This window comes from Pleurodeles waltl, chromosome 8 (assembly GCF_031143425.1).
Source record: "Pleurodeles waltl isolate 20211129_DDA chromosome 8, aPleWal1.hap1.20221129, whole genome shotgun sequence".
NCBI lineage: Eukaryota > Metazoa > Chordata > Amphibia > Caudata > Salamandridae > Pleurodeles > Pleurodeles waltl.
In genome coordinates this window covers 1493189537-1493202606 of record NC_090447.1, presented here as the reverse complement: position 1 = coordinate 1493202606, position 13070 = coordinate 1493189537, and the positions used below count along the sequence as shown (strand labels likewise).

The 13070-nt window shown below is 40.6% G+C and overlaps 1 protein-coding gene across 5 annotated transcripts in view; it reads right to left on the bottom strand.

Annotated features, from left to right (window-relative positions):
• The window catches only part of STXBP5L (syntaxin binding protein 5L), a 1301131-nt gene that overhangs the window by 71326 nt on the left and 1216735 nt on the right, over positions 1-13070 (bottom strand). For 2 of the 5 annotated variants that reach the window (XM_069202705.1, XM_069202708.1), the window contains one exon: positions 4646-4747. The exons of 2 other annotated variants lie outside the window; for them this stretch is intronic. In XM_069202705.1, coding sequence (XP_069058806.1) covers positions 4646-4747 — 102 coding nt within the window. The remainder of the gene's footprint in view (positions 1-4645; positions 4748-13070) is intronic. One more of the 5 variants, XM_069202706.1, reaches the window with a different exon arrangement.

Sequence of the window (13070 nt, the reverse complement as noted above, 5' to 3'; positions counted from 1 at the left end):
CTTTCAAATTCCATCACATTTACAGAGCATTTTAAAATTTCCAATTTTTTCTTTTGTTTGTTTATATGTGTGTACTTTATTATTAGGCTAATATTTAACTTCAGACAACCACCAGTTGTGGTCCTCCTCGGGAGCTTTATGGGCACCCAGGGGTCTGCACATGAGAGCTTAACATCACTGCAATAACTCATAGGTGAACATTACAATACACCATCTGAACTGCAAACCTACCATAAAAAATATCATGTACCAATATCAATTACTTCGCACAATCCTTGCATAATTAATGACTGTGGTATAGCTTACCAAAGTCACAGCTGAATCAAATATGTACCGTAAACATTTAGATGCAGAAAACGTGTAATAGATTTATAGCATGGTGTTCAACTTAGGTCAACTTAGCTAATTTCATCCAGGTGGCAATGGGGTGTTGTTTTCTTTCAAAGTGAAAACAATGATATTTCAAATGGAGTAAATTAGCTGCCTTTTCATGGAGTGTAGATATCTGTAGGTACGACTATATAACATAATTATCCTTTATAATTATTATTTTACTATATCTGAAACAATTATTGTAATAACCAGAACTGCTTGACCAGTCCTACCCTTACAGAGAACAATTAGGAAGAATGTACTGTGCTCGTGCTGGGTACTATACCATTGCAAGGTGCAGGGACTATTTCTAATTGTTAATTTGTTTACCAAGATTAAACATTTCAAACAGGCATGCAGTGATCACGAGAGCTCACACTTGGAAACAAACACGCTGATCATTAGCTTACTCTAATTTAGTGGCAGTGTCAACATTTTTTCAGGGGCCAGAGCCAATGTGTACTAAATGATATTAGAAAGCATTACTATCATAACAAGAATGCAAGTCTGAAAACTCCATCCATTACCATCATCTCATCTCCCCATCCTTCTTCTCACTGTGAAATCAAGACTTCTTCTTTAAACTGTACATTAATAAGAAATCTGACCGCCACAATGTGTGGCCTACCTGGTGAGTCAACCTCACAGTGGACAAAGGTTTGGATGACTTGCTGGTCTATCTATCTAGTAATGCATGCCCACATACACCAGACCACCTCAGAATGATTGTGTCAAGTTAACGTTACACCATCAATGTCACATCTGACAGAGGCTGTCTGTAGCCAGAGGAAGACTACACACTCAGATGGCATGTTGCTGGGTGTTGCACTTGTTGCTGTGCATCCTCGAGGCATGGGCTGTAGTGATGGTTTTCCGGTTAAAGTCACTAGGGTGCAGGGTGTGTTCTGTGATCAATTGGAGGCGTAAGCATACATGGGTGGTGGTGGAACTCCAGAATCTGGGAGTGGAACAGCATGCTTCACATGTTTTGCTGACGCCATGATTCTGAGGGAAGGGGCATGGCCAGATCTGTGAACTACCCTTCCCAAAATGATAGATTGGCCAGGCAACCCTACTGGAAGTTTCCATTCCAAGATAAACTATGAGTCTTTTCTGTGGTGTCAGTTCCTGTTTGTATAATACTTAAAGGAGGCAATCACAAGAAGCCTTTTCCCTCAGAATCATGGCGTTAGCTAAAGATGCAAAGAATACGTTTAAGTTTGACATTCTTTGCAAACTGCCAAATTCTACAGTTCTATAGCTGCCCACGTGAACTAAACCAATGCCTCAAACAGAGTGCAGAACACCTCTGCGGTTATTGCAATCACTGAACCATCAGGCTGTGAAGACAGTGAACCACATGCTAGGTGTGTTTCCTGAGTGTGCTCTGTTTGCACAGTCTTCATCTGACTGCAAACAGACTTCTGGTAAGCCTTGGTCATAGACCTGAGGCTCTAGGTTTATTGGGATAATTTTTTTAAAAATGTCAATCCAGAAATAAAGCATGATCAGAAGAACTATCTACCCACAATCTCTCACTAGATGGATAGTCTTTCCAATGAATCAAGAATTGAAAACAAGCTCTGAAAGTCCAAGGGCCATAAACTTCTTCAATTTCATTTACTGTCAGTCCTTGTACCATAATTGTGGAATTGTGGAGGTTCCGATGGAAGCAGATAGTAAGGATCTAGAAAATATGGCTTCAACTGAGATGACTAAAGACAGACTTAGTCTGATTACAAGGCAACTTCATCAGGAAGACCACATGACTGATCTGATGAAAAACATCTTGGTTGAAATTTGACTGGCAGCGTATGAATTGGAAGAAAGCGGAGAGACGAACATTAACTCCAGCAACCAATACAGAGGAACTTATTGTTAACTTACTAGAATGTTTCTTCTTTATGATCTTTGAACACCATTAGAATTATGGTACAATACATCTCAGAATGTTGTTTGTGTGGATGCCACATTTCTAATGTCCCCTTTCATTTTAACTTCTTTATTTCCTGGTGTGTCTCAGAATGGGCAGGGTAATAAAAAGGAAGGCCTGCTGCACTTTGGACACCATGCTCTACTTCCTGACTCCCTGCGTTACTTTGCATCAGGGATGCGTTCCATCTGTGGAACATGGAGGTGCCTATGCGTCCACCCATGGATTTTGATGCAAACCCAGATTTACTAAATACAGTAATCCTGGATTCACGCCAAAATGGTGCACCTATTCAAGGATGGCTGACAAGGCGAAATATCTGAATTTCTCCTTGTTACATCATTCTTACGCAATATGTCTCCAAATAATTGATTTTGTGCAGGAAGGCATATCTTCCTGAACAAAAACAATCCTGCTTGTAATGCAGGCTCTCTCACATCATGGTTCCAGGGTGCTTTCATTGGTGCTAGAGCTGCTTGAAGTGCACTAATGCTATGAGAGAGCATAAGTGTGAAAAATGTAATTAGATTTGGTGCATTTCTGCTCTCCCTTTTACACAACACAGCAATTTGCTTTGTTGTGTTGCATGAAACATTACTAAATCTGGCCCCTTGTATGTAGCCAATTAGTAGTGGCAATAGTGACAAAGTCTACGGGGCCACATAATAGACTGATATGGCCAGAGGAACAAGATTTCCTTCCTCACCCACCAGAGACTATTCTCTCAAAAGGACTAAAATCATCCAATGTCTTGCTTTGATACACCAGATACTATCCTAAGCCAGATGAGGTGAGCCTGGTGATCCATGGGATGTAGACAGCCACGAATCAAGCAAAGCCACAGAGTCATCAGCCATCTCGAGTGCCATCCCATACGTTTACAAGTGCCGTCTTGGTTATGTGTTTGGGACTAAATATTGTATGGAGAAAGCCCAAATGTTTTTTTCATTATTTTCACTGCTCAGTGCAAATTTTCTCCATGACATAAATGAGACCAGATGAATGATTTTTGTAACCTGGCTCCTTTGGATGCAGAGTACCTTTCTTTAGAAAGGGGGACCAGAACTTTAAGAAGTTCAGAAACAACTGGCTGAGGCTGAAGATCATTATCACTGTTCACACCAAAACATCTGCACGCTCAACAGCTAGTCCCACCAGGAAGATATTATCCAACTTTTTGGTTGGTTTAAGAGCTTTCATCAGTGGAAGAATACCATCTTCATGCCAGAGAACATGAAGACCAAAGAACAGTTTTTGTTCATTTCCATAATTATTTTTTGTCCATTATGCCAACATTACAACCAGAATTACTGAAATTAGAGGGGAGTATCTGCTTACTCCTTGAAAAATCCATCAGAGGGAGTGACTGGGCGTTAATGCAACCTGGTTTGGCTTCTTTTTTTTTACATCAAATGGCACCTTTTTTTATTAAGCACTTGTTATTTTGATAAAATCTTTCTTTTATTTCCAACTACAGCCAGAGTCAACATATTGAATGTATTCCTGCTACATCATATCATTAAATCAAGTGACAAGATCTGATATGTTTCTTTGTGGCAATTTAAGAACTATTCACAGCAATTTAGATTTTCTTGAATAACACATCTCTCTGCTGTGGTTATTTCAGTCAGTCACCTAACTGGTTCTTTAAATATAGGATCAGTTCATGTAAAACAATTCTTTTTAGCCAAATGCAAGTATATGTCTGTCTTTTTGCATTTATCAAACCTTAAAGGATATCCTCAAATGAAATCAAAAATTGATCAGTCCAGGCACTCTGCCAGGCACCCAGATCACTATAGCAGTAAAGAAAAGTAAAGCCTGTGGAACCATTAAATCACAAATTCCTTTCTATCAGAGATATTAGTGGCCCCCAGTGAGAAATCAGTATCACCTGTAATCAGAATAGAGATGGTGGGAAGAAGAAACAACAAAAAGAGTAGAAGAGAGAGGTGATGCAGAAATGCTGCAGATGCACCATATGTAATCAACCATTTTAAATTCACTCACAACCAGAACTTTGACCCATACTAACATATATTCAAACATTGATAACTTTTCACATTAAACCCAAGATTCACAGTCTTGCCTTATAAATGTAATCAACCCGACCTCCTAATCCTTGGGAAGGGTTCATTATAATAGTAGAATGATTAACTATGACCATCAAATGAACCACATTCTTGGAGACATCCTTGAATCACTGTGGCATATATTTAATTTCACCTTAAAGTAAATAACCATAGCCCAATCAACTGATTTTGAAAGACGACACGTGAGATATCTCAACTACTGCACCAACAAGACAGGAAAACATACAGCTAGTATGAAAAGTCTTACCTTTCTCCGTCCATGTGTAAGCAGAACTGGGGTAATCGTCGTGTGAGAATGTACTGACTCCGTGTAATTGCTGAAGCATTGCCCGTCTGGAAATGTAACCTACTGCCGCAAGAATGCATGTATTGCGAAAGGACAGGAACAATTGAACCAACAATCATAATTATGTAAATATGACAACAGCCAAGAGGTAGAGGACCTGATGCTATGCCCCGGCACTCAAAGACTCACTCTTTACAATTTCCTCGTCAGCAGTCATCTTTTCTGCAGCCCCCCTCTCTTTACACTGACTTCTTGTACTCCTAGCCTCATGGGTTACCACATCCTCATCACAGTTCTTTTCTCCTGGAGCGTTCCTCCAATTCTTTCCTCCATTCTCAGTTTGATCTGTCACCACTACCTTGTCAGAACTAGTCTCTCCCACTACAGTTATCTACTCCATTTTCTTGTTGGCCAGAATTTTTCTTCCCTTTTATTATCACTGGCCAACCTTTTGGCGAGCACTCCTTTACTCCTTTCTCACACAACCTTACTCCATCTCTGTACACCTTCCTTCAGCCACAATTCCATCCTCTTTTATCTCCTTCACTTTTTGTCAGTCTTCTGCTGTGCCACCCACTTCCTTTGTCCTAACTTCTTTGATATGGACCCACCATGTGAATTATTTCACAATTATCCTTTGCTTCACAGATTTTTCACGCAGAGACAGTTCAGCTGCTTGACATCTTGTTGTCAAGCTGCAGTGGTTGTCACCTTGACCTTACCTGCCTGATAATAATTTTCCTCAAGATCTTGCTTCTTCAGTAATAGACCTTTTTTCCTGACCTGTCACCTTCCTTTACACCTCCCTTCACAAGCTTCTAACGCCTTTACTTGGCATAATGCCTTAGCTGATGTAGAAGCTGTCTTGGGTCTCCTTCCTTCACAGCTATGTCTCATCTCTGATCTCTCCACCCATCACTGATACACCATTTCTATGCTATCTCTACCTTTCAGCGATAAAATCTGAACTGATGTATGTTTATGGAACAATACAACTTGGGCCAGATTTATCAAGCCTTTGTGATTGATGATGGGGTGATTTGCGCTACCTTGTGGGACTTTGTAAAGAAATGTAAGGCAACACATCTTTTAGTACTGCATTACATGAAATTTCAAGTTTGGAGGCATTCCTTTGGTGGAGCGTGGGCATTCCCAAGCATCCACCATGGATTTTGCCGCAGTCCCGGATTTACTAATGCTAGTAAACCTGGAAAAGCATCAAAATGCTATGCCTTCCCAAGTCAGGCATTACAAGGAGAAATATCTTTATTTCTCATTATTTCCTCTTTCCATGTGTGCTGCATGCTGAAGCACACATACAAAGAGGAAAATGCCTCCAAGGATTGTTTTCCTGCACAGAAACAATCCTGCCTGCAATGCAGGCACCCTTGCCCTAAGCTGCAAGGGTGCCTGCGTTGGCGCTAGGCAGGACACAGTGCACCAGCACAAGAAGAGAACATCAAAGCTCCATATCTTTGTAAATATGGAGCATTTCTGCTCGCATCCTTTCACGCAACGCAGCACAGCAACTTTGATTGCTGCAGGAAAGTTTAGGATAAATATATCTGTCCTTACCAATCTTCCTTTTCTATGATATTCTCTTATGTTACTGATGTGCGCCTTCTCACGTCTTTCACTAATGCATCTCTTCTATGATACGCAGATTTACTCATCCACATACCTCTTTTCACTGTTATGCCTTTTCTCTGGTATCTCCTGTCTTCTGTAATGTATCTCTTCTCTGCTGTCTTATTGCTTCCCAGATACACTGCCTCTGTGATCTCTTTCCTGCAGCAGCATACCTCTTCTACGATATCCTTCAATGATATGCCTTTTCCTATCCCCTTTCTCCCATGATATGTTGATTTGTCCTTCATTCACTGAAACACTGCTTCTCTGGTGACTTTCTTCTTCAATTACATATCTTTTTATGACATCTTGCTCGTTCACTGATATGCCTCTTTTTTAATACCTCCCTTCTTCATTGATTTGCCTCTTCTTTAATATACATCTCCATCACTGATACGTTTCTTTGATGATATCTTCTTCATTCTCTGATATGCCTCTTCTATGATTTCACTGTCTTTCACTGATAACGTCTTTTTTGACATCTTCTTCAATGGGTGAAATGCCTTTTCTCTGATATCTCATGCATTCAATAATATCCCTCTTCTCTGATGTCTACCTCCTTCACTGATACACCCCTTCTATAATACTGTATTTCTGTTTTTGATGCACCTATTCTTTAATACTTGAAGCCTTCACTCATTTGTCCCTTTGATGGTATCTCCTTGTTTTACTGATACTCCAGTTATGTAAAATCTCCTGCCTTTATTGATGCTTCTCTTCTATGATATCTCCCTTTTACACTGATATCTCTCTACGTCCTCGCTGATATGCCCTTCCTTGCAATCTCAATTCTTTGTCAAGATATCCTTCTCTGCTACCTCACTCACTAATACCCCTCTTCCCTGATAGTTTCTTCTTTTATTATTACACCTTCCCTGATATCTCCTTCACTCATTCTCCTATTTCTTTTTTTACTGTTGATTGTCTTCTCTGATATGCCTCTTCAATGACTTCTGCCTCCATCACTGATACAACACCTCTTCAATGCCCCCCTCCTTTACTGATAAACCTATTTTTTGATACCCATAGCCTTCACTGGTACATCTCTGGTCTGATATTGTTAACCTTCACTGATACACCTCCTGTTGGATGTCCACAGCTTTCACTGACACAACTCATATGACATCTACAGCCTTCACCTCTCTGTGATATCTATAGGCTTCAGTGACACAACTCTTGTCAAATAGCTATAGCCTACACTGATACACCTCACCTCTGATACCTACAGTCTTCATTGATACACCTTTTTGTCTGATATCTATAGCCTTCACTGACACGCCTCTTGCCTGGTATCTATAGCATTCACTGACACAAATGTTGTTGATGTCTATAGCCTTCAGTTATAGATCTCATTTCTGATACCTAGAAGTCTTCACTGATAGACCTCTTCTCTGATATTGCCTCATACACTAATAGGCCTTTTCTATACCATCACTTTCCTTCATTGATGTAACTCGTCTCATGACTTCTGCATACACTCTTACTTGGCTTCCCTTTTTTCCCACTGTGATTAAACTTTTCTTTCTACGTTGTAAATTCCTCTCCCTGGATGTACTTCGTTTCAAGGGTAGTTCTCTTCCAAATCCTAATGCTGTTTTTCACATCTCATTATGCCATTGACAATCTACTTTAAAAACGAGCTCCCTTGCCTGATACCCCTCTTCATCACGGATAATTCCCACTGCTACAGTTCAAATTCTTACCTAGTGGTCCACTTTTTTGAAATCCACTGACTGATCACTCCTTCCAGCCCTATCTTCTTTTGCCATCAAGAGTCTTCTTTCCTTACATATTCCACTATACTTGTCTTTTGCTTCTTGGACTGAGTCATCGTCCTCACCAGCATCTTTCAAGATTTTATATTTTCACACTCAGAACTTTGGAAGAAGTGCTATTGCCATAGTGTAACCTTAAAATCAGTACCAAGGTATAGTACTATTTTGGCTGCAGTGCCAGATATATTTGTGCTTTGTGCTCATGGGACGTATTTTAAAAGAGGCTAAAAGGCCATTGACACACATTATCCCAGTTAACATTAACTTGTACTTTTGTAACTTTGTGATGGCAACTTATACTTGCGTGATTTTTGGAACAGACCAGAATCTCACGAGAAAGCTCTTAATTTTGAATTAGGATTGTAGCAAGCAACTTTTAAGACTGATACAAGGCAATATTCAAACAGATTCTGTGAAATATGTGAGTACCATCTGGAATCCTGGTCTGTTCCATGGCCCAAGGGCCCAGCCTTTCCTGTCTACGAGAAAGGGTAATTCATTAATAAGACAGGAGCATGGACAGATGCCCCTTAGTGCACAGCACCAAAGGGTAGGCACATTTAAATGTTCTCCCATCAGAGTCCTATGCCCTCCAGTTGTGACTTCTTGTGCAGTAGCCATTAGATGAAAGGGAAAGATTACTCTTCTCATAAGAAGACTCGCAGTCACCATTGTGGACTCACAGGATGTTTGACGTGAAGTCAGATGTCTATCCTACTTAAAGGTAGGTGTTTGTCACAGGCAGGGAAATCTAATATTGATCAGTAAAAAAACATTGACATTTCTACCAATCTAGAGTTAGATTTTCCCTAAAAGGTATCATGCCCTTTATTTACCTCCTGCATATATTATTAAGCAGAAACCTTCCTTGCCAGATGAATAGCTAAGTTGCTGGTTCATGTCTGGCTCAAAACTGGTTTCAAGATAGGTCCTCTGCTCCCCTGACATCACCACCCATAACTAGGGTGACTGGGACCATCTACTTGACGTTGGCATCATGAACAACCCATACTGTTTGAGCAGAGAGGCAGAGCCTGGGAGCTGTGGTGCAGCTCTGCTGCTCTTGCAAGGAGTAGACAGAAGGATCTGTCAGCTCAACCTGTGAGTTCTCTTGGAGAGGCCATCATAATAGCCCCCAAAAGCTTAGTGCTGTTTTCTATAAGCACTGTGCTCAGAACAGAGTAGGAAGTGAGATTTGGAACAAAGAGAATTGACATTTGTGTGAGTGCTGTGCTCTGTAACTTTATCTTCAGAACCCAAGTGTGCCTGAGGTGAGCTTTAATTTGTGCACTAGTTATCCTGAGCTAGGCTGCTAGATCCAATGCCAAGACGTTTGTTATACAGATGATCATATATCAGAGCGGTCTTCACTGAATTATAAAACACGCTAGGAGGAGTGGAATTATAATCTTGACACAATAAAGCTTGACTTTCGCTACAGATGCTTTTAAAGGGCAATTGAATAAACATTTCTTGCAAAGTTCTGAGACAGTTTTTCTTCCCCATTAGCTTCACACAATAGACTTGTACATATAAATGACTTAAAAATACACAGCGAACAAACCTACTTCACAGACCTCTTCTGCACCATGTCAGGTGTGAGTAGCTCATCCAACCCTCTTATGCATTGTGGTATTTGTAGCCTGGGGGTTAAAATGAAATGGCTGTAACACTAATCATGGCTCTCTGTGACATGAAAATCTGTAATATTTGTGAGAGTGCAATCAGTGTTGAGTCCAATACAGTAAAGATGCACCGGCTTAGAGGGGCAGGGACACTAGGAGGGAAGTCTAGGAACAGCCTGAATACAGAATGTTAATGTCAACTAAACCTCACATCCTTTCTTATGAACTAGTAAAATGCTAATATCACACTTTGATGAACACGCTACGGAATCGTGTGCGGGTCCACACAAGTAGAATGGCTGTGCTAAAGTCACTTTCTACTTTGAATGCTTCACAATGGCTATGGGAGCAGAAATACACCCTGCGACTCCCCCGCTACTTTGGCCCAGAGTCACTCCCGTTACCGCACATATTCCAGCTATGAGTTGAGTGTTAAATATTGGCAGTGCTGCTGGTCTCTCATCTTCGGCAACTGGTCTCACTCATACCCTTACAACGGGGTGTGCTTGCGCGCCCTCTAGGATTGTTGCCTCATGGCTGCGGTGGCTTGCTCTTCTTCACTCTCGCCCACCAGTCAGGTCCAGGCGTGTGTGAGGCAGAGTGGGGAGCGGCTTCTGTGGGAAGGCCTCAGTTGAGGAGGAGAAGGGTAGAGTGGCCTCAATTCCTCCCGCTGCTTGAGCAACAGATGCAGTGGTGAAGCTGATTTAATCAGGGAGCACTGTCAGTGGCTGACTGGACCGTAGCATTCCTTAATCTGCATAATCTGAACTGTTTCCAAGACTTTAAAAGGCAAACAGCTGCAGGAGATTGTGGTTAATTCCAGCACATGCTGGTTCACTAGGATATTGACCTATGGTTTATTTGGCGTGTGTTACAATTCTCCTGTGGGCAGCATTCTCCTATGTGGCTCTGAGAACAATTAAAATGGGCATGTAGTGGGTTATCGGTGGGCGAAAAAGAACTGGCACCAGCCCCGCTTTGAGGAACTAGACAGACATATGCTGTTCTGTTTCGTTAAAAGCTGATGATATACTTAGACTGATCACAGCCTGGCTTTGCACCATTCAGTAAAGAGTGTCTGTTGTCAGAACTTACTTTGCTAGTGAACTCCCAAAATTACATATAAATATAACTTTACAATCCGGTAGCAAATCCTAATTACGACTATAGGGTGTTGGACTATTGCTGACTTTGTTGTCTTATTAGGTTCTTGGAAGCACGTACACTGCAGCCTATATTTCTGCTCTGAAAAAGGAAGAAGTTACTGTTGTGAATATTCTTCTTCTGTAGGGTGTCTTGAGAAATCAGCAGAATTAAAAAAAAAAAGGGTGCCAGGTGTTCAGCCAAGTGACGACCATCAAAAAGATGTGGCCCCAAACTATTGTTTCTAAAAAGACAATACCATCCCTGTATCCAAACGCAACTAGGAGAAAACACACACACCAGAGAGAAGGTACTGAAAAGACCAATAGTGGTCTATTCTGTACTGTTGGTTTAAAAGAGCGATAGTGCACAAGTGAAGAACTACTCAAATGTCTAATTGAGTGTTCAAGACCAAGATGTTAAAAAAAATCGAGAGTGAAGAGGTGCTGAATTGACCTTCAATGAAGGGTTATGACATAGAGTCAAACACATCACATAGCTTACTGCTGTTGGGATCCACTCTTCCAGACATAAAACTGTCCTCTGTCTGTAATGGCTGGAATGGCTAAGGCCATGCTGGATCTATTTAACAGTATTCCTAGTACCAAGCCAGCTTTTGAACAAAACGTATGTGAGACTCCTGATATGCAGCTATGGGTCCTTCAACCAGCCCTGAGAGTATTTCTAACTTTCTGGTGTGTTACAAGATTTCTGTAGAATTTTAGGCCCAATATTAACCCTGCTAGAAAAAACAACTTCCTTGAATTGGTAACATGCCCTAAAATTGCATTCTCAATTTTGCCTTCTTTAGTTGGTGAAGCTGATATCAGTGTTCAAGTCACAAATGTGATGTGGAAACAACATTCATGCCTTAGATCAGAAAATATATAAGGAAACAGTATCTGAAGAAACCTAAGCCGTAGCAACAGCAAGGAAGGTTATGTCCATTTACTATGTCTATAGATCAGGAATCACCTGATCATGTATACTCACTAAAAGAATTGTTTCAGGAAACTCTCCTACACCATTGAAAATGTGTCCTTTGGTTCAGGCAAAAATAGTTTGCAGTTATTCAATTTTTAAGAAGCAGGCTAAATATAAGCTAATGACTACTAGTGAACAGGTGAAAGATTCAGCTATGGAGAATTCTAATAGGATGAGAAATAAGAATTTCAGATTCCCTAAAATGCATCCAAGGCACCTGAGATTCCATGTCTCATCCAATTGGCTGTATTATAGGATGACTCTACGCTGCCCAAGTCCAGGCCAGGGTAGAGAATAATTCTTAAACCAGTGTCCCACATAGTCTTCAAATTCAGTGACCTTCTTCTGTTATGCCTGTAATTAGTCACACTGGTAAAATGTATTTAGATAGTGATATTAGCAAGAATGTTAAAGGACCTACATGTCACCCCAAGCCTAGTTTCTACACTTCCTCTTGAGCCAATTAGTGAGGCCTGGTTCATAACAATCGACTGTGGCCCAGGCGGTCTATTCGTAAACATTAGCCACCACTCAGAGTATGTCTCTCATGGCAGTGCAGGGGGGAAGAAAAGTCAAGGTTCCCAAGCATAGTCAGTTATAACAAATGGTCTGAATTTGTTTCTCCTTTAATTTAACTATAACTTGTTGATCTGGTTTTGGAATTTGGAATGGCTAGTTTCAGATTCTCCTTTTTTTGGAATTCTCAAAGAATTCTAAACCTGCTATTATTTTCTTTCAAGAAACATGGGCATTTAGTAACTTTTCTTTAGATAATTACTATGTATTTAGTAGCCTTGACAAAGCCTGTAAGAAAGGTCCCGCAAGAGGAGGTGTGGTAATTTTGCTATCAATAGAGTAAGCACAGAGCTGTAAAGTCCTCTATCGTCCTAGTAATATAGTTCATGGCATACGGTTTGATTTTGATTTTTGCAGTGAATCAGAGATGCTCCTGCTTATTAGTTAAGGTTTATAACTCTCTGGATATCAGAACAACATAAAACTGCTGTACATTTTTGTTATGTCTTCAATTGGTAGAGATAAATAGTAAGATCACAAGAGCCTCACACAATATTATAGATTGCATTGTCATGACTATGTGCCAGTCTTTGTGACTTTTGTGCAGGTATATTGGAAAAGGCAAAGCTACAAATACCTCAAAGCAAGCAACTGGATGTTCAACCACATACCTGAGCGGAAGAATGGTCCCAAAGAGACAAGACAATGCAGAGA